This window comes from Macaca mulatta, chromosome 5, assembly GCF_049350105.2.
Source record: "Macaca mulatta isolate MMU2019108-1 chromosome 5, T2T-MMU8v2.0, whole genome shotgun sequence".
NCBI classification, from domain to species: Eukaryota; Metazoa; Chordata; class Mammalia; order Primates; family Cercopithecidae; genus Macaca; species Macaca mulatta.
The window spans coordinates 167,077,197-167,100,668 of NC_133410.1; the positions used below are offsets into that span (position 1 = coordinate 167,077,197).

A 23,472-nucleotide genomic window follows, 5' to 3' on the forward strand; every position below is an offset into this window, starting at 1 on the left:
AAAAGTAGAGCTATCATATTATCCAACAATCCCACTACTGGGTATATACACAAAAGAAAGGAAATAAGTATATCAGAGAGATATCTGCACTCCCATGTTTATTGCAGCATTATTTATAATAGGCAAGATTTGGAAACAACCTAAGTGCCCATCATCAGACAAATGGATAAAGAAAATATACATATATACAACTGAGTACTATTCAGTCATAAAAAAGAATGAGATCCTATCATTTGCAACAACATGGATAGAACTGGAGATCACTATGTTAAGTGAAATAAGCCAGGCACAGAGTAAAACTTTGAATGTTCTCACTTATTTGTGGGAACTAAAAACCTTAAAACAATTGAACTCATAGAGATAGGAGTAGAATGATGGTTACCAGAGGCTGGGAGGATTAGAGGAGGACAGGAGGAAGAGAGGATGGTTAATGCATACAAAAATATTATTCAAAGGAATAAGATCTAGTATTTGATAGCACAACAGGGTGACCATAGTCAACAATAAATTACTGTACATTTAAAAATAAGTAAGAATATAACTGGATTGTTTGTAACACAAAGAAAGGATAATTGCTTGAGGTGATGCATACTTGACTTACCCTGATGTGATTATTACACATTATATGCTTGTATCAAAATATCTCATGTGCCCCATAACAATATACACCTACTATTTACCCATAAATATTAAAAAAAATACTAGCAAACAAAATACAAAAGCGTATTAAAAGGATCATACACCATGATCAAATGGCTTTATCCCAGGGATACAAGGATGGTTCAATATACGCAAATCAATAAATGATGGTTCAATATATGTAAATTGGTAAATATAATACACCACATTCACAGAATGAAGGATAAAAATCATATAATCATCTCACTAGATACAGAAATAGCATTTGATAAAATTCAACATTATTTCATGATTTTTAAATCTTGTAAAAAATTAGTTATAGAAGGTATGCAACTCAATATAATAATGACCATCTATGACAAGCCCTCAGCTAACATCATACTCAACAGTGAGCAACAGAAAGCTTTTCCTCTAAGATCAGAAACAAGACAAAAATATCAACTCTTGCCACTTTTATTCCACATAGTACTGTAAATCCTAGACAGAACAATTAGGCAAGAAAAAGAAATGAAGGGCATCCAAATTAGAAAGAAAGAGATAAAATTGTCTTTGTTTGCAGATGGCATGATCTTATATGTAGGAAAGTCTGAAGACTCCACTTAAAAGCAGTTAGAAATAATAAATAAATTTAAAGTTGTAAAATATGAAGCCAATATACAAGTCAGAACATGTCTATACACAAACAACAAACTATCCAAAAGAAAAATGATGAAATCAATCCAATTTACAATAGCATCAAAAAATAAAAGACTTAGAAATAAATTTAGCCAAGGAGGTAAAAAAAGAAGTATACACTGAAAAGTACAAAACATTGATGAAAGGAATTGAAGTCCAGGTGCAGTGGCTCACATCTATAATCCCAGCATTTTGGGAGGCCGAGGCGGGAAAATCGCCTGAGGTCAGGAGTTGAAGACCAGCCTGGCCAACATGGTGAGACCCCCATCTCTACTAAAAATACAAAAAATTAGCTGGGCATGGTGGCGCACGCCTGTAATCCCAGCTACTTGGGAGGCTGAGGCAGGAGAATTGCTTGAACCTGGGAGGCAAAGGTTGCAAGGTTGCAGTGAGCCGAGATAGTGCCACTGCACTCCAGCCTGGGCGAAAGAGTAAGACTCAGTCTCAAAAAAATAAAAAGACAGAAAGAAAGAAATTGAAGAAGATGCAAATAAGTAGATATCCTGTGTTCATTGATAAGAGGATTAGAAAAATCAGTATTGTTAAAATATTCATACTGCTAAAAGCAATCTACAGAGTCAATGCAATCCCTGTCAAAATTCCAGTGGCATTTTTCATAGAAATAGAACAATCCTAAAATTCTTATGGAACCACCAAAGGCCCTGAATAGCAAAAGCAACCTTGAGCAAGAGGAACAGAGTTGGAGGCATCACATTTTCTGATTTCAAATTATATTACAAAGTTATAGTAATCAAAATAGTATGGTACTGGAATAAAAACAGATACATATATCAGTGAAACAGAATAGAGAGCTCAGAGAAAAACTCAAGCATATATAGTCAGCTAACTTTTGACAAGGGCATCAAGACTACAGAACAAATAAAGGATAATCTCTTCAATCATTGGTGCTGAGGAAACTAAACATTCATGTGCAAAATAAATGAAATTGGACGTATTTCTTAGACCATATACAACATGGATTAGAGACTTAAACATAAGACATAAAACTAAAATTTTGACAAGAAAACATAGGAGAAAGTGCTTTGATGTTGGTCTTGGCAATGATAATTTGGGGTATGACACTAAAAGCACAAACAAAAGCAAAAATAAACAAGTAAGACTACATCAAACTAAAAACCCTCTGCACATAAAGTAAATAATGAGTGAAATGAAAAGGCAACCTACAAAACGGGAGAAAATATTTATAAACCATACATATGAACAAGAGTTAATATCCAAAACATATAAGAAACTCAAACAACTCAATAGCAAGAAAACAATAACCAATTTTAAAAAGAGGGTAAAGAACTCGAAGAGACATTTCTCAAAAGAATACACACAAATGGCCAACAGGGATATTAAGAAGTATTCAACGGCCGGGCGCGGTGGCTCAAGCCTGTAATCCCAGCACTTTGGGAGGCCGAGACTGGCGGATCACGAGGTCAGGAGATCGAGACCATCCTGGCAAACACGGTGAAACCCCGTCTCTACTAAAAAAATACAAAAAACTAGCCGGGCGAGGTGGCGGGCGCCTGTAGTCCCAGCTACACAGGAGGCTGAGGCAGGAGAATGGCGTAAACCCGGGAGGCGGAGCTTGCAGTGAGCTGAGATCCGGCCACTGCGCTCCAGCCCCAGCGACAGAGCGAGACTCCGTCTCAAAAAAAAAAAAAAAAAAAGAAGTATTCAACATCACTAATTATCAGGTAAATGCAAATCAAGGCCACAATGAGATACCGCATCACACTTGTTAAGATGGCTATCATAAAAAAAAAAAAAAAAAAAAAAAAAGGAAGCAAGATCAATGTCGAAGAGTATGTGAAGAAAAGGGAACACTGATACACTGTTGGTGGAAATGTAAATTGGCACAGCCATTACAAAAAAATAGTATGGAGGTTCCCTAAAACTTTTTTAATAGAACTACCATATGATCCAGCAATCCCACTTCTGGATATTTATACAAAAGAAATGAAATAAGTATGTAGAAGAGATACTTGAACTCCCATATTCATTACAGTATCATTCACAAATAGCCAAGATATGAAAACAACCTAAATGTCTATTGGCAAATGAATGAATAAAGAAAATATGGTCTATACATGTAATGGAATATTATTCAGCATTAAAAAAGAAGAAAATATTCCTTGGGAGGCGAGGTGGGCAAATCACTTGAGGTCAGGAGTTCAAGACCAGCCGGGCCAACATGGCAAAACCCCATCTATCTCTACGAAAAATACAAAAAAAAAAAAAAATTAGCCGAGCATAGTAATGAACGCCTGTAATCCCAGCTATTTGGAAGGCTGAGGCACAAGAATCACTTGAACCCAGGAGGCAGAGGTTGCAGTGAGCCAGTGAGCCAAGATCATGCCACTGCACTCCAGCCTAGGCAACAGAGCAAGACTCTGCCTCAAAAAACAAAAATAAAAGGAAATCCTGCCATTTGCTATAACATGGATAGACCTGGAGAACATTATATGTTGAATCTAAAATAAGCAAACTCATAGAGGCAGAGAGTAGAATGGTAGTTGCCAGGGGCTAAAGGTGGGGAAACTGGAGAGTTGATGGCCAAAGATTACAATGTTTCAGTTATGTAAGATAAGTTCTGGAGATTTAATGTGCAGCATGGCAACTATAGCTAGCAGTACTGTATTGTATACTTAAAATTTTCTAAGAGGTTCTTAAGTGTTCTTACCACAAGAATAATAAGAATAATAATTAATTATTATTATAACAATAAGGGGATAGGAGAAATCTTTAGGAGGTGTTGGATATGCCTTTGGACATGATGGTGGTGATGGTTTCATAGGTATATATTTATCCTCAAACTCGGAGTTGTATACACTAAGTATGTACAGCTTTTTACATGTCAGTCACACCTCAATAAAGTGATTTAAAAATATATATTTGCTTTTCAGATTTAAAAGGCAGTTAATTCTCCTGATCAGCAGTTTATTTTAACCCTTGAAAGATACATGGAATATTTTCAAGGCAATGGATATAGAAGATTTTAATTTGTATATCAAACTGAAATTTCATGCTATACCATAGATATTTGCCAATTCAGATTATTGGAATTGTGTATTTTTAAAAAAAAACCATACCAGTACCTCGGCAGGAAGTATTAGGCAGAGAGAGTCAGGGCATAGCCAAGTGGAGTGTCGCAGAGTCCCATAGCAACACCATTCAAGCCCACACTTGCAGATGGGCGAGACCAACTCATCTGTGTCCTCCTCTGATCCTGCCTGGTTCTTGCATTGGTGGATCTGAGCCTGCTAGCGAGCACACCCATCACTGTCCCTGAGAACCACTAGGATAAATGAGGAAGGATATTCAGAACACTGTCTCAATACTGCTTAGATTTCTCCTCCCAGCCAGTCAGCACCGAAACTAGTTTAATGTCTGCACATAAAAAAAGGCAGCGTGAAATGCTTTCCTCGGCTTCTCCCCACCTCCACCTTGTCCTAAAGAGTGACTAAGCCTTTCTGTTCTCCACCTCAACTTGATTAGGGGAGGAAGAAAAATTACTTCGTTGTGTTTTAGAAACTTCTCTTAAAAAAAAAAAAAAGAAAAAAAAAGCTTAGGCCAATCCTGAAATTGCTGGAGCTCAGCATGCTGACACCAACAATCGTGTAGCAAAAATCAGCAGCAATGGTAGCTCTGTTAACTACCATGAACATCCAGGACCATACAATGAAAGGAAGAATAAAGCCAAGTGAATGTGGATGGGCAGAGAAATAGATTTAATTTAATTTGGAAAAATCAAGGAATATAATATTTCTTGCATTTGTCTCATGACCACTTCTTACCTAAGGTTAAAAAAAAATCTGCCTCAGTTTATTGTTCTTACCTTTTCAAAGAAGAAAATTTCAACTTAAATTCCGTGTCACACAGTTTCTTTTAACTGCAAAATTCTGAAGCCTTTTTTAAATAACATAGGGAAATATTTAACTTAAAGTTCGGAACTCAGAAAAGACTATCCTCCTTATACACTAGATATTCTTAACTAGTGCATCCATAATTTGCTTCTAAACAAAGGAAAGCTGTTTAGCTAGTAACCACAGTATATTGAAACAATTGAAATAACTTTCAATAGTTAAGTAGAAGGCATACACTAACTTAGAGATTCTTTAAGAACTATGTGTATTTCTGGATTAAAGTAGTTTATGTAAACTAGTTCAGTAACTATTTTACCAGGACGCAGTACGGCATTCTGCAAAATTCATTACTCCTATGACTATAAAGTCCTGTTCAAGAGACCTTCACAGTTATATTTGCTTCACACATTAAAATGACAACATAATCTAATAATAAGTATTAATTTAGAGTTAAAGATGTAATAGGCCCAGGTTTGGTCCCAACAATGGAGCTTGGCTTTAGGTCTTCATAGCACCACTTACTAAAATCACTGGGCCTCATCTAATCTATTTAAAATAACCTCTTGTTCCCACTCAAAACAGACAATGCAAAAACACATATTTTCTTCTTCTACACATACGTATTTTCCTCCATTGCTCCCTATATTACTGGTTTAAGACAACGTTTATTCTTAAAATTACTTCACCGATTCCTAGGACATGTTTTCCCACAATAAACAATTAAAAAGATAAAACAGTCTTAATCTTGGGTCACTGATTCATCTTCTTCTAGACCATGCTGATTTCTTTTTAGCATCTGGCACATGACTTTCAATTTTTAATGACTTTCAAAATACATTTTTCTGTAAATCAAATAAATACATTTTTCCTATAAAGCCCCCTTGCATGACTATTGTGGTTTGTCCTCCAAAGTGCAACTTCAAAAGCCACCATAGGAGGAATTCTCCTTGTTTTTGTCTGATGATCAGTACTGATGGTTATTCTTTAGCAACTTGGATTTTGCCACTTAAAGAAGGAGCAAGACCTATGCCTGAAGACAAACATTCTCTATTATTTTTTCATCTCATAAATGAGACAAGAAAGATCTCAACTCCTTCTAGAGCAGTGGTTCCCAAACTTGAACGTGTATCAGAATCATCTAGAGGGCTTGTTAAACCATGTGTCTCTGGGCCCACCCTAGGGTTATGCTTCAGCCCCTGGAGTTGCAGCCTGAGAATCTGTATTTCTGATCAGTTCCCAGGACCACACCATGAGAACTACTGGTCTAGACTATCTGAGCGGTCCAGTCAAAAAAACCAAAATTGTTACAAAAAAAAATTTTTAAGTCACTATTAGAGAAAATTAAGACATTCAGACTACCAGCTCCAAAATTTATCTTATCAGAACCTCAATGTTCCTTAGAGGAATTTTAGTAAACAATAGTATTATATTCATTTTTTAAATGTCAAAAATTTGTCTAACATCATTATACTGAATCTACTTTTGCCTTCATATTGGGAAGTTTAAGCGCTGCCATTTTTTTTTTATTTTAGCTTGTAGACAATTTTTCAAAGAACATATGTGCTTTTCTTTTTAGAATAACATATGATTAAATATGCTGTTTTACCTTTAAAAAGCAACTAAATTGAAATTTACTTCACATATGTTTATAGATTTTCCAAAAATTCCAAGGCAAATTCAAACTGCATAGAAAGTTAATTTTTTTCTAAATTCTCCATGAGTATATGGGTATGGTTTACTATCAATTATGCATGCCTCTTATTAAAATAAAACCACATTCTAAAAAATTTCCAGTTGGCACTGTTTATTCTATCACCATTTATGTGATACTCTAATAAACAGCATCTAAGGAAAAATCCATTTACCTCAGAGAACTATACACCTACTATGTGAGAGAATAATTAAGATGAGTATTGCAATAAAACAGTATTGTACATTAGTTTCCTAAATGTTATGGTATAAATTAATGTCCAAAGGAAATACTGTTCATTCATTAAAGATTTGAAACTACAGATTATTTAACATATGTGCTAAGAAGCTATTTGTAACTGATTTTAGGCTCTGTGTATTTTTATGTTCATTGAAGCACTTTTTATAAAGAACACGTGCTTGTTTACTGCCACTGGCTGTTCAACTCTCTGAAAACTAGCTCCTCTGCTGCATACTGACTAGTACAAATTCCTCTGTAGCAAGATTACGTTTCAGGACTTTAGGGGTTTTTTTCTTATTGTTTATTTAATGTTCAAGCATAGTTTTAATAACAACCCTGCTCAGAAACTCATTTTAATGATGCTAGGAGTACCAATTCTCCCAGTCTTTCAGAAGGATGTAAATTACTAGTGCGATGTGGAGACTTGCAAAGCATTTGGGCACAATGAACAAACATGAGAAAATTGCTGGAGGTAAAGAATAGCTACTGTTACTGGACAGAAGGGAAAAATGGCAAATCCAGTAATGGTCATGATGGAGATGCAAGTAAATAGAGTTTGCCATCGATTCACTAATTTGACAAAGTGCACCTAGATTTATCATCTTTCCAACCCTGCTCTTTCTAATCTTTTAGTGCATTACCATCATCCAAGGCTCCTTTCTTCTAGGACAGTAACTGGGCATACAGAACAGTACCAGTATAATACCCAGTACAATACCAGACAGTGTCTAAAGTATCCCATCAGCTGGTTAAAATAGTCTCAGAGAGGCCTGGCACAGGAAATCAGCCCATTTAGCACCCACTTCCAGAGATCCATCCACCTCCCACCTGCCCTTCTTTTCACTTTATTGCTCAATAATGTCCAATAGTCTTCTAAGCTTTTGTTAAGTCTCTGTTCATCCTTGGTGTTTCCAATTTTTACTGCCCTAATTCTACTTGTCTTTTTTCTGTGGTTCAGCCCTTTGTACCATGACTGATGCTGCTATGTCCTCCTCACCAGCTCCCTTTGGTTCCAACACTTACATACATCTTACAATATTTCACCCAGAAAATGTTTTCTTATGTCCCCTTATAGCAGATCTGATAAGATATTTGACCCTAACAAACATGTGACTATTGAATATATTTATAGATGGGCAAATTGTGGAGACAACCCAGCTTTGTATTTCACAAGGTGAACAACGAGCAGTAAACATGATAGGAATGAGGAACTACCAAAACCTATCCACTAGGTTCTTACAACCAGACCCAGTTATGTATTGTGTTTAGTTAGTCTCTGGAAAATACAATCACCGAGAAATTCCCTGTAACTATTGCATGACATGTAAACATGACCAATAGTCAGTTATCTGGGAAATCATTTAGAAACTCCAGGAACTCCAATTTGAACTCCAGTAATTCTAAAGGAAGATTAAATGAGAAAAAGGAGACACATTTTTGTTTTCACAACTAGGATGTCTTATTCTGACACCTTTTTAGTTCAGTAGCACAGCCTGAAGAGTGTTATCTCACCAGGAGGAAAGTAAGATGACAAAATTGATCTGTCTTCACAAAGCAAAATTATAAACTTAATTACATAATTATTTTTAATATGTGCATTTATGACTATTGTGATAAGAGCAGTTACATTTCATGTTCTTCGCAAGCTTCACATACACCAGTTCATAAAGCCTAACAATATTCTCATTCAACGTACAATAGTTAATGACCCATTTGCTTGCCATTTGTCTTTTCCTTTGCCAATCTTTCTTTTTCTCAGTACTTACCCATCCTGTTACCCAAAAGAGGCATATTCTGCAATATTCACTTTAGAGGTGGCCAATTCAAATCAATACAAAGGAAGGATCTTCCAGAGTGTAGACAAAGGGCCATAATTCAAAATGAATTGGGCAGCCCCTGCTAAGCAGCCCCTCCAAATGAATTGGGAGGCCCTTAGCTTTAAACTAAGGCTTAGGGCCTCCAACAGATGCTAACAGGGAGACATACAAAGGCAGTACCTAGATTCATTGACCATGACTCAAAACACTGGTTAATAGCTAACAGAATGCATTGTTGTTTGAAGCTACTGTGTCCTACATGATTTTGAAGGACTTGTGCTATCAGAGAGACCCTGAGCCTGGACTAGATCAGTGGTTCCCAAATCACGGTCCACCGACAGGGTCTGTGGGACTTTTTATTCATCTGCAATGAAATAAGAAAAATAAGGACAATTTAGTCATTTTTAGTGAAACTAAATATATTCTGTTTAGAGGACTGTGTTTGAACATTATAGCTTTCCTAATTTTGTGATATTAAAGTGTCTTTACATTTATCAAATGATGGTAAAAGATAAATGGTAGGGCCTTTATTGTTGCTATTCATGTTTTTATTTGACAAAATTAAGTTTGGTAACCTTATGTTGTCTCCATTGTTTTATTAAAATTTGACTTAATTATGGAAACTATTGTTTTTACATGACCATCAGGTTAAAACTACTGAAGCTCTATAAATCTTTATATGTAGGACATCCCATGGTTATGTTTAATATGATAAAATATAACTTGATGGAATCTTGAAACCTCTTGCCCCATCCTCTAGAACTGCACCATCCAACGGGGTAACAACCTGCCACATGCAGCTACTGAACTCTTGAAATGTAGTTGCTCCAAATTGTGCTGCATAGTAAAATACATACTGAATTTCAAAGATAAATAATAAACTGTTAGTTATTTGAGAAATCTCCAAACTACTCTCCACAGTGGCTGAACTAATTTACATTCCCAATGGATTCATTCACACTCTAAACATCAGCATCACACAATATACCTTTGTAACAATCCTGCACATGTACCTCTTATCTCATTAATAATTTATCTCATTAATAAAAAATACCTCTTTAATAATTTTTATATTGATCACATGTTGAAGTGGTAATATTTTTAATATCCTGAGTTAAATAAAATTTATTATTAAAAGTGATTCATCTGTTTCTTTTTACTTTTTAAGTATGGCTTCTAGAAAACTTTAAATTGCATCTGTAGCTCACATTGTATTTCTATTGGACATCCCTGTTCTAATGTCAGTGTGTTCATGATTAACCACTATTAAGATAATGTTCTTTCTGGTAATGTATTGTGTTTGCATGCCTTCTCAGTCACACAGACCATAATAGCTGACTTACTTCTGTTACTCAATAGCCTTATTTACCTAGAGTCTCTGCTCTTTCTCATCTTTTGTATCATATGGTCATGAAACTAGTTTTCTTTGTTAGTCTCCTTTTGATCATATCACTCCATTCCCCAGAAACTGAAGAACAGGGAAGCCTTAGGCACCGGTGGTGAGAATGTAAATTAGTACAGCAAGTCCTTACTTAACAGCATGGATAAGTTATTAGAAACAGTGACTTTAAGTTAAAAGACATACTGTATAACAGAACCAATTTTATCATAGGCTAATTGATATATAAACAGGAGTTAACTTCCAATGACTTACAGTTTGCAATTTCACTTAAAGCCACAGTTTCCAAGAACCTGTCAGTGGCATTAAATGAGGAATTGTTATATAGTTGCTGTGGAAAAGAGAATGAAGGTGCCTGAAGAAATTAAAAATAGAACTAATGTAGGATCCAGCAATCCCATTACTGGAGATATATACAAAGGAAAAGAAATCAGTATGTCAAAGAGATATCTGCTCTTCCATGTTTATTGCAGCACCATCCACAATAGCCAAGGTATAGACTCAACCTAAAAGCCCATCTACAGATGATTGAAGAAAACTGTATAGATAGATGGATGGATGGATGGATGGATGGATAGATAGATAGATAGATAGATAGATAGATAGATAGATAGATAGATAGATAGATAGATACAAACAATGGAATACCATTCAGCCATAAAACAGAATGAAATCCTGTCATTTTCAGCAAAATGGATAAAGCTGGAGAACATGTCATGTGAAATAAGGCAGATGCAGAAAGACAAACACTGCATAATATTGTACGTGGAATCTAAAGAAGCTTGTTTCACAGAAGTAGAGCGTAGAATAGTGGTTACCAGAGGCTGGGAAGAAGTTGGTTGACAAGTATGAGGTTACATTTAGACAGGGAGAATAACTTCTGGTGTTTCTGTTATACAGCAGGGTGACTATAGCAAATAACAATGCAGTGTATAGTCGAAGATATAGTTGAAGATACTAGAAGATTTTGAATGTTATCACAACAAAGCGATGATAAATGTTTAAAGCGATAGAAGGTAATTACCCTGATTTGAACATTATAAAATGTATACAAGCATTGAGACATCACATAAGTATGTACAATTACCATATGTTGATTATGAATTTAAATTTAAATTTTACAATAAAAAATAAATTAATCAACCTAATGTTTGACACTCTCCAACAACTAATTATTCCATAGTTCTCCAATACTAATTATGTTATTTTCTGGCCATAAACCCATCCAGACCTGCTATTTGCACATGCCGAGTATTTGCACTCACTTGTCTTTGATATGAAATGTTGTTTCCATTACTCTCTCTCAGTCTATGTCTTTCTTTGTCTTCCACACTCAGTACACAGCTCTTCTTCTCTAAAAAATCTTCCACACTTGACCCTACCCGGCCCTCCAAACCAGTCTCCTTGATGATCTCGTATACCTCCTTTAATACATTATGTTCATGGCATCAATTTATATTTATTGAAAAATGTAAAAATATATATGTATTTCAGACAATCAGCTTTGTGCATTCTGTCTCCATAATTCATAAATTATCTTAAAGCAGAGTATCATATTTCACAAAGTGACAGGGCTATAATACATCTAAAAGATTGACTATTTGTTTTACTAGTGAGGTAACAAGACTAAAGCTTTTAAGTGACTTATCAGAGTTTACATGTCTAATTAGGAGCAAAAGTGGGACCAGAACTCCCAATGTTCTACTGGTATTTCTGGAACAAGCCACTTTTACTTTTCTAATTTATTCTGTCTTCCAGCATGTAGGAAATACCCTGGTATAAATCAGGTAGCCTCAAATGAAGCATGAAGAAGCATCAGCAGTAGATAGTGCCCAAAGGAGAGAACATTGAGATTATCAGGCTAGGGCAAAGAGCACCAGATCTCCTGTGAGTTGATCCCATGGGGTGAAAAGCAAGCTAGATCATAGGCAAGTGAGTGGGCTTAGAGACAAGGCTCCAATCATAGCAGAGTGGCTGAAGTGCGATCAAGAAATCTGAAGCAGCTGCAGCTTAACCACAGTGACTGAGCATGCGCATTAAGGTTGTGAGGGAAGAGGAAGAAAGATGGCTGCTTAGGGAACACACAGGTTACCAGACATGAAACAGCAAGGTTAATTTCCAGATCCCACCCACTAACCCAGTCAACAGACTATATCACTTATTTTATCTCATCAGTCTTGAGCAAGGTAGGCTCAATCTAGATAAAATAAGCCTAAAGCTTGAATATATTCAGTTAAGGGAACTATGTAAAACAAAGTTAATACTAAGCCCTCCCCAGAGTTTGCACTTACTGTGTAAGATGATACAGAGATGGATAGATAAATGTTGAGCTTGTTGACTTGTTGACACTGCCCTCCTCTTCTTCACATTACCAACTTTGCAGAGGGTCACTAAATTCTGTTATCTCCCTGTTATATCCCTCAACTGGATATAGGGCAACACGAAAATCCACATGGGATTTGGCTTACAATGTAATGGTTGATTTCCTGCTAAAATGACAGTAGCTTCTGGTCAGTTTTCATCTAGGGTAAAATTGTTTAGATTTTATACAAAATATTTTAAGAAATATCTGTGCCTACTAACTGCTCTGTCCTAGTTGCACATTTTGCTAGGTATCATTCCCTAAAAGTTATTTCATTTCAGAATTGTTTAATGCTAAATCAAGCAGCTAGTATTTTTGGTGTGACACAGAGGTGATGAGTTCCTCAAGGGTCTTGCCTGACTGACAGCTGTCAACTAGAAATGGATGCATAGAATGAACAATTTGGCAGCATGCATTTTAGCCTTTAGATTGCACTTAATATTTTTAATGTATGGTTAGTTTACTATTATCCGAATATCTCTACATGATGAAGGTCTTATTGAGGTTTTACCAGCCTCTCGCACTGGGACTTTCCCAGGTCTACAATCAAAAAAACACATCATAAAATGGCTTTTTCTACTGTTGAAAAATGGTGATTGTGAAAAGGTTCAGAAACATGGACAGAAGCCCTCAAGTGCCATTACCCAGTTTTAAAACATGATACTGAAAAAACAAAAAAAAAAAAAAAAAAAGTCATGGTTTATTTCCGTCATGGTAGGATGGAAAAGCCACAAGATTATTGTGGATCTGTACAGTGCAGGCAGGTTAACAATGCTTGTTTGGTTTGACTCACTAGGTTGGTTTGAGAAGTAATTTTCAAATAGAAGTTTTTGTTATATTCAAAGAGCCTCAATAAGGTTTTAAGAAGAGATTCAAAGATAAGAAAGGGTATCAGCCTCTATTAGCCTATGTCTAGGGTAGAAACCCCTGACATGCTCAGCCAAGTGGAGGCATTGACATCACAGATTCTATTGGGCCCAGAGTGCAAGTTTATAATTGAACAATGTAGGCAGGAAGAGAAGGCTAAGAACATAAACTATCTATTTGTTTTTAAAACTCTTTAATATGTGTCTTCAAACTGCAAAACAAGAGAATGAGAAAACACACTTTAATTCACATCTTAAGAAGGATTCTATTTCAGTAATCTGGTTAAATAATAATAATAATAATAATAATAATAATACCTAAAGATTACTTAGGGGAGTCTTTTGCTACAATGCAGTGGTTCTCAACCAGGAGTGATCTTGTCCTTCAGGAACATTTGCCAACTGCTGGAGACACCTTTAATTGTTGCAACTGGAGAGTGCTACAGGCATCCAGTGGGTGGAAGCCAGGAAGGTTATTAAATATTCTACAATGTAAGGGACAGCCTCTCACAATAAGGAATTCTCCAGCCCATAGTACAAACAGTACCTACCTCAATGTATGGCCAAGGTATGCTATATTCACTTTTGGGTTTTGCCACCAAAATACTTCTATAAAACTAATATGCCAGATTCACTGCCTTTGCCAAAAATAAGAGAGAAGTGACACCCTGAGAAAACAAACAATGAAAATTATTCATTCAGATAAACATCTATTTTAGTAAAACCTAATAGATTCTTAATAAAATGAGAGATGATTTGGAAATTTTGCCCTGATAATTTGAGAAGATTTAAAATACATTGTTAACGAGTACTTCCTGGCTAGTGGCCCACTAATTGTATGTATCTGTGATAATGCGCTCAGGCAAAATTTTCAAAGTTTGCACAATAACATCAGAATGATTTTGAAGACCTCTGTATCAACAGCTTACTTTTTATTGACACTTCCCAAAGCAAGTTCTTCAGTTTTACTATTAAGAAGCTTCTTATGGGTCCTCCTTCTGATACTGCCCTTGACATATTCCACAGCATCCTTCCAAAAAACTACTATTTCTAAATAAATTTTTAAAAAATCTATGAACCACCCACATAATAATCTTAAAATATTTCAAGTATTATTAAAAATAGTGAACATTTTATGGGACTAAATTCAGTTAACCATAAGCATGTCCATCGAAAGAACAGTGTCTTCACTAAATAAATCTACTGCTAAATGAATAAGGACTTGTGAAGATTTCTATAATTCTTCTTTCATGGAATTAATTATATTTATGGGGAGAGGAAGCAGTGTTAGTATAACCTTTTAGCCCTTATTTAGAAATAGTCTTATTATATTGAAGTCAATGATGTACAGATATGTAATCCAAGCAGATTCTACTTGTATATCTACAAGTAGGGAGCATTAACCTCAAAAATAAATTCCTCATGTCAAAGAGCTACTACTCATTTGTTCCAGAAATTCATCAGCAAGTTGCAAAATAAGAATGAACCAGTCTGGTTAAAAGAAAATGCAGTCTACAGAAATGTTCATTGCATTTTCATACTTTTTCCCCAACTGGTCAAATAATAAAAAATCACCACATGAATGACTGACGCTTAATAATCACCTGTAATGCAGTAGGACCTACACCCCTCACTATGCCCTGTGCTGGCCATCAGAGCTACCTTGTTGCATACATATTTTGCTCCAGAAAAGCAAGGCTCAGCCAAGAGTCAGCACCTGCATAACTCTAAAGTCACAGGGGACCTATAATTTAAACCCAGGCCGGCTTTGCTCCAGGACATCCAGTGACATGTCATGGTCTCCATTGTAGCAAAATTCACAAGTTCAAAAGGATTTTAAGTTGTTTTCTTCTTTTGTATTCTTCTTTCAACAATATCCTATTGTTCGAATTCCCAAACTCAAACAGTTTATAAACGATTGCTGTAGTTACACTTTAATTCCTACCCCATAGTTAATTCCACAAAGGCATTTTGCCCTGTGTAATTCCATTCTTTTCCTAGTCCTATGTCACAAGGGGAAAAAATATGTTTTTGCTTATGAGATATCTCTAGCTCAATTTCTTTCTGGTAGTGTATCTTTGATCAGTTCAGACATTTCTCAGAGTTTGTATACACCCTCGTTTGTAGATATCCTGTGTGTTCTCTGAAACTTTATTGCTGCTCAGCTTTGTGTGTGTGTGTGTGTGTGTGTGTGTGTGTGTGCATGCACACATGTGCATATGTGTAAAGAAGGAGATTAGGACATTTAGAGAAGGAGGGCGGGGAGGAGAGATCCTGAGAATAGAAAGGAGGAAAGAAAAAAAGAGGGAATGGAAAGAGACAGAGAAAGGAAATGGGAGTGGAAGGAGGGAGGACTGCTTTGTAGCTGCTAAGATTGCAGACAGAAATAGCACACAACCACCGTGAGCTGTATGCGATTCAGAAACCAAGACCAAATTTTGTTCACTTTCATTAATCAGTTGCTCAGAGAGAAGGAAATGACATCTGGTCCTGTCTTCTTCTACATCTTAATTATTGGAAAATATTGTAAGTATGCTCAGTATCTAATTTTGTATACCTTAGTATTTTGTGGAATAACCGCAAGCACAAATGTTTATTCCTTATATTTATGCTTTTAAGATAAAATGCATTTACTGATAAAATTGTAATCTCACTTCAGAATTGTTCTTCTTAGTAAATGTCTGGTATTTGTATTAAAAACTGTAATATCTTATCATAGTCAATAGTGAAGCAAGACTGATGTGCCATGTAAACCTAGGCTTCATAATAACCAATTCATATAATTGATATTATAAGCAACATTATAATGTTTAAAGAGTAGTGATTCTTAAACTGTATTCAAGGAATATGTTCATTGAAAAATCCTAGGAAAGTCCTCACATTTGTGCCAGTTTCTGTGTAGTTGTAATGCTCTGTCGCCCTTATCCTTTGTGATTTGCTATCATAGGTGTGCTTCTGGGCAGGGAGATGCATTCTTAAAACTCTTTTTATTTAGCAAGATTTATCACTGTTCCTTGAAAGAAAAACAAGGGAAAGCACAAAGCAATGAAAAACATAGGCACAAAAGAAGCTTCAAGTGGGCATGTTATTTTTACTATAATGACAAATTTTGTTTTCTCTACGTGTGCTATGGTTTATTTTTCAGAAAATCTTTTTTACATTCAAGGGAAACAGCTGTTGTGTGTTAAGCTCCATTTGATTTATAGTATGTAGATAGAAATAAAATATTTTTGTTTCTTAGATAATAAATATGAAAAAGTCAAAGCCAAACCAAGAACAAAACTTTATAGGTATCTTTAGTCCTTTATGATTCCGGGAATGTGGGCTTTCACTAATTTAGAAGTTAACAAGCCTTTTTATAGTTCTGTCTCTTAAAAGTTTGCATAAGTTTTGTTAACTCTGAGCTCTTCTATTAAGGAATGTCTCAGGGTAACTTTCAATCCTGACTCTCCCAATTGCAGTGTGTCAAAGTGATGGTATTTTCCTTTTTCTCCTTCTTTCCTCCTTCCCTCTACTCCATCTCATCTAGAGTTAAAATTAAAGGATGGCATCAAAACCACAGAAACTATTCAGAATCCCAGGGAAATATTCTAGTCCTAGCTTTCTCCATCTCTAATCTTGATTACTGACATTCCTATTTTTTAACTGAAGGGAAAACAATAAATTGCAAACCACCACCGAAAATGTAATGTTTCTAATTATAATTCCATGTTTAAACTACCAGAGCTTTTGACATTTATGGCCAACAGCTTCAAAAAATAATACCATATTTTACCTTCCCTATTCCATTTCAATGAAATGAATAGATTAAATAAGCCAGAGGAATATTTCTAGAATAGTCATTCCAGTATAAAGAATTTAAGGGTATATAAAAGGTGTTTAGGGCAGGTTGAGAAGCAACTTTGACCACTGTGTTACCACTCATTTCAGGTTAGGAAAAAAATTCCATGTTTACATGTACCTTTTTGTTAATAATTATTCATGAGCAGGAAATAATAATGATGGTGGTCATGATGATGCCAAAACCCTCTGTCTCTTTAAATTTAACTTCTCTTTTGATTCAAAAGAAAATTTGGGAATGTAGTGTAAGTTGAGAGCTCCAAGTTCTCATCCTTCCACGCCTTCCCCAGGAAATGAGGGCATAAACATTTGCAGCAAAGTTTGGCAAGCCAATTCCTGGCTACATGGTGTTAATTGCATGTTAGGGTGGGGGAACACTTGTCAGGGACCCCCTGAAATAGCACCCACAGCCAGGGTTCACCTTGAGTTTAGCCCCTCACCCAGGCTTCACGTAAGTGAGAATTTCCTGGGCACACAGCAACGGAAATCAACAACCACGCATAAGGACAAATTCTTAAACCTCTGTAAATGCCCCATGGTGGTTGTTTCTCTGTGTGTTTGTTTTGTTTTATTTTGTTTTTATATCCACTTTCCTGTTACAGGAAAGGCGATGTGATATCATGGAAGACACCTAACCTAAGATGCTTAGCTGCACTACCATGTACCAGTTCTATGGTTTTCAGCAAATGATTTACCTCTTCTGAGCATGTGAAATGGCAATCAAATCCTTTACCCTGTCTACCTCTCAGACCTCCTGTGTTCCGTTCTTTGTTACAAAAATTACCTCCTGAATCTTCACAACAACTCTATTATGTGGATACAATTAAGCACATGAGGTAGGACATTCAATGCCTTGTCACAAGACTCGAGCTAATAAATGCCAAGATTGGAATGCTTTCAAAGCCCGTGCTCTCTCCCCTAGACCATGATAATTCTCAGTAGCCATAATGTGTATAAATGGGCTTTGAAAACTCTAAAGCCCGTTACAGACGTAAGCAACTATTAGTCATCCTTTCAACCAAAAATACCTATGCATGCCAGAGCAGTGACCATGCTTTATTCACCTATCTTATTAAAGTAAGCATGGTCCCTGCTCTGAAGGGATAGAATGGAGAAGACCGCAAGTTGATCTAAAATTCAATTCAATAAGACAAGTGCAAAAATTGAGGTCCACACAAACAGAGGTGACATTAAGACATAAAAGATTTCCTTTTAGCCTTAAGAATTTTTCACTCTTTAAAAATCCTTCTGTCCATAGTCTAATTAATTGTATTGTGCCAATGTTAATTTTTTAGTTTTGTAATATACTAAAATTATGTAAGATTAAGGAAAGCTGGGTGAAAGCTGTATAGGATCTCTCTATACTATTTTTTCAACTTCTTGTAAGTATATAATTATTTCAAAATTTGTAATTAAAAAGCAATCCCCAGGACAACTTGTATCTTAAGTTCTTATCAGACAATGCTTTATTATTTCTTAAATGATTTCACTAAGCAAAACAATTCTTTTACTTAATGTTTTAGATAGGCAGGGAACAAGTGAAGATACAAGAAATAGAAGGAGTTCAAACATAAGCTTGATCCACTTTAGTATTTTGCCAAGGACTGGCCCAGCTTAGTAAGGTCCTCACTTTCAGACTCCTAGAGACACTTACCAGGCTACCTGGCCTTTGCCAGTACTCTCATAACTTGTAACAGTTTTCTTCTGTAACTATGAAGAAGAGAAAAGGAAGAGACAATTCCAGAACAGACCGTTAGCTTGGTTAGTACATGGAAAAGGAGAATGTGGGCATATTTATCCAATTCCAAAAGATGGGAGAATAAACACACCAATATGCAAACCACGGAGGTATACTGTGTTCTACCTTATACTTTGGGGGCGGTTGGGTTTTTTTAATTTGTATAAATATATGAGGCATGAGTGCAATTTTGTTACATGCCTAGATTGCATAGTGGTCAAGTCAGGACTTATCCCTCACCCGAGTAACATGCATGGTACCAATTAAATAACTTCTCACCACCTTATATTGTGGGGGCTGCTGGCAATTTTGTATTGTTTTTACTATGTATTTTGAATCATATTTTTAAGTTTCAAATGGAAGGAAAATTAATGAATCTGTGCAAATGCACCCTGATCTACATAAAGGGAAATTATTATGTTTGTGAACTAAATAGTCTTTCAAGCACAGTTTCACACATTAGTACAAACTTGTTAAACTAAAATGCCTGGAGTTGAGTATTCTAGTTAGATTTAACTTTTTGTCTGAAAAACTGTAAGCATTTAGACCATTTGATTTCAATCCTTATGTTTATGGGTGTAGTTGTTTTTCTATTTCCCATTTATTGAGAGGTCTCCATAGATGAGGAACAATGTAAGTGCTTTACAAACATGATCTTATTTTATTCCTATAATAACCCTATGAGATATTCTCGCTTTACAAAATAGGAAACAGAGAATGAGAAATATCTGGTAGCATTCCTGGCACCACTTCCTAGTAATGATGCAAAGGAGATTTGAATCCAAGTCTATCTCCTTAAAAAGCCTATGCTGTTAAACATGATTTGATTCTAACACTTTCTTAAATTATAATATAGAATTTAAAGTGACCTTAACAGACCCCTGACCTAGCTCACTGGCCTTCAAGCAAGTTAGATCTTTCTCTATTTTAGATATTAATCCATAAGGAAATATTGACCAGTCCAAGGTCTCAAAGCTGGTAAATCCAGGGCTTCCACCACCTACAGTGAGGGCCTCCCCATCCAAGGCAAATTCAACAAATCCATGCTAGGAGTTTTTATATCTCCTCTTATGAGCTGGTGCTATCTGCTTTGTATACATTCCTCAGTGTACACCAACAACTGATGAATTAGTATATGTAAATAATTTGACTATATAGAAAGCACTTTTGTTTGCAGCACATGACACTTAGCTATACATATAGCAAGTGCCCATAAATATTGACTTAATTCCTATGTTAGCTTACCTCTCCCTCCTCCTGGATATTTTATTAGCCCCACAACCCCAATAGCTCTATTTCCTGCCTATGTGTAGTGATCCAGTACTCTCTCATCTTTTTAAATTCTACAGCTTCATCTATTTCTGTGATCAAAACAACAAGGACCCACCACTAAACCAAAAGCTCTTTCCTTCTTTGGAGATAAGCAGGGGCAAGTTGTGAATATTTCAAATTTAGGTTTTGTTCTCTATCACAACAAAAATAAATATCAAGTGGAAAAAAGGACAGTGTAAAGTGAGATATCATGTTGTTCATGTTAGAACTTGGTATTTTCCTACTAAATAACTGTATTTTATAGCAGCCTGGGTATTATTAGATTTGTTAAATAGATTCATTTTATAATTATTTCAGTACTACCTAAATTAACTGGGTCTCCTGATTTCTTCAATCTTTTATGATAATGAATATGCCTTTTGGAAATCATCAATGTTTTCAAAAAAATTCTGAGAGTTAATCTTTGGGAATGGTACTCTTGGGACTTTTCACCAGCTGGTCTAGGCCACCTGGAGCCCTTGCTTCTGGCCATTGTGCCAACAACTCTTTCCACCTCTCTCTCACCATCATTCTTCCTCGACTCCTCTCCCAGATTCCTCCAGGAACTCAAGTTCTCATTGAGTTCCAGTGCAGATGGACACAGCTCTCTCTCTCTCTCTCCTTAGCTCCTGTTTCCAAATGCAATCCTAGGTCTACGTTTAGACAGGGTGCTCAGTTGAACCAAAATGTTACCCACATGATTAGCTACAAATGAAACAGAGATAATCTGATATATTCTTTAATAGTAAGATTCACACTTAAAAAAACAAAAAGCTGTTGAGATATTAAATAATTTTTTTGTTAGAGAATTGAGTATCCACTTGAACTGAGAGGCCATGTAATTATATGAGTTATTCCATTGATTAAAACATGTAGTTCATCAGGCGCCATGGCTCACACCTGTAATCCCAGCACTTTGGGAGGCCAAGGCGGGAGGATCACTTGAGGTCAGGAGTTCAAGACCAGCCTGGCCAACATGGCAAAACCCTGTCTCTACTAAAAATACAAAAGTTAGCTGGGTGTCGTGGTGGGTACCTGTAATTCCAGCTACTTGGGTGGCTGAGGCTGGAGAATCGCTTGAACCCAGGAGGCAGAGGCTGAAATGAGCCAAGATCGTGCCACTGCACTCCAGACCAGGTAACAAGAGCGAGATTCCATCTTCAAAAAAATAAATTTTATATATATATATAAAAAATACATATATATGTATAGTTATATATAAAACTATACATAGTTATATATAAAACTATACATATATATATGTATAGTTATGCTGTTGTCTCCTACTAATCTTTTCCCTTGGTTCTCATCTAATTCATTTAAGGAAAAATGAAGTTTCTTTTTCTACTTCCCGCAGTCTGATCCTCGAGCAAATTGCTATTACTTAGACAGTTTCTATTTAATGTCGCTCAAGTACTATTTTTAATTTCAGTTTCATAAGAAATCAGATTTTTTTGAGTTGGAAGGCAAGGTAAAGCTGTAAAGGACAACATCCTCATTTTTCACATAGAAAGAAACTAAGGCCATATAGCTGTGTTCCCTTTAGTTTTCAGCTCCTTATTCTTAATTCACTTTTAAAAGTGGGTCTCCAAATTTCATATGTAGGACAAAAAGGGCAAGAAATATCAAAAGGGTAAAATATCACTTGAAAATAGAACCTAGATAGAAATTATTAAAATAAATTTATTATCTACCAAAATCCTAGCCTCAATGATTAAGACTTTGCCACTACACTAAGCTAGTATAATCCCTCTTCACATACCTACCTACCTTGTAGAAAAACATTTAAATCATTCTCACAACCAAGGAGAGAAAGGTTCTCATGGCACCTGCCCATCACCATGTTTGCAGCCAGGCCCAGAGGAACTTTAATGAAAGGGACTTTAAAAATGCTTAGAGTAAGGCGGGGGGCAGTGACTCATGCCTATAATCCCACACTTTGAGAAGCCAAGGCAGGTGGATTGCTTGAGCCTAGGAGTTCAAGACCAGCCTGGGCAACATGGCGAGACCCCCATCTCTACAAAAAATACAAAATTTAGCCCGTCATGGTGGCAAGCATCTGTAGTTCCAGCTATTCAGGAAGCTGAGGTGGGAGGATCGCTTGAGCCTGGGAGGCAGAGGTTGCAGTGAGCCAAGATGGTGCCATTGCACTCCACCCTAGGCAACAGAGCAAGACCCTGTGTCAGAAAAAGAAAAAAAAATGCTCAGAGTAAGTCAACACCCAGTGGATGTCTTCACTATTAATATCTCCTCTCCAGTCCATGCTCCTATCCTATTCCCCAGACAATAGAGTCATCTCTAAAGATGGCAGCCCTTTTCATCACATGCCATGCAAATCATGAATTTGGCCATTGGGGTCACCCCTCTAAAGTGAGAGAGGCTTCATGTGCCACAGGTTGAAAAATGAGACTGAGCATTGCTACAGCAGAAGAAACTTTGCCAACTTCTCAGGAGTAATTTATAGCCTATCAGAATTTATCAGACATTTCTAGTGTCCAGAGTCTTTTTTTCTGGGTGCCCCAGATAATGTAGGCACCAAATACCTGTGTGCTTCACCGCTCCCATAACCTCTTCCTTCCCACCAAAAAAGAGTGCCATCTCTTCTGTCTTTCTGCCTATGCAGGTGCCAGAGAGGGCGGACAGTGGAGGCCCTGGTCGTAGGGAGTCGAATATCCCTAAACTTACTGTTTTCTTCCCTCTCCCCACTCCAGCACACACAGTTTCCTGAGACAGAGTAACATGTTTCAATCCTCACCTTTGTGGGGATTGAAAGGACACTCACAGAGCAACATAGAGCATCCTCACTGTTACGTTAAACGACCCCAAGGTATTCATTCCTGATACGGTGAAACATAAATCCCACACTGGTTATAAACTCTGCTAGTATGAAAGTCTGATCTCTTTTTTCGCTTGCTTGTTTTCTTGTTTATGAGACAGGGTTTTGCTCTGTGGCCCAGGCTAGAGTGCAGTGGTATGATCACAGCTCACTGCAGCCTCAGCCTCCTGGGCTCAAGTGATCCTCC

The 23,472-nt window shown here is 36.4% G+C and overlaps 1 protein-coding gene across 5 annotated transcripts in view; it reads left to right on the top strand.

The window, feature by feature from the left end:
* The first annotated feature begins 15,942 nt into the window (after nucleotides 1–15,942).
* RXFP1 (relaxin family peptide receptor 1) overlaps nucleotides 15,943–23,472 on the top strand; it is a 124,826-nt gene continuing 117,296 nt past the window's right edge. For all 5 annotated transcript variants that reach the window (XM_001096574.5, XM_015139414.3, XM_015139413.3 and 2 more), the window contains exon 1: nucleotides 15,943–16,086. In XM_001096574.5, coding sequence (XP_001096574.1) covers nucleotides 15,972–16,086 — 115 coding nt within the window. In that variant the 5' untranslated portion in view covers nucleotides 15,943–15,971. The remainder of the gene's footprint in view (nucleotides 16,087–23,472) is intronic.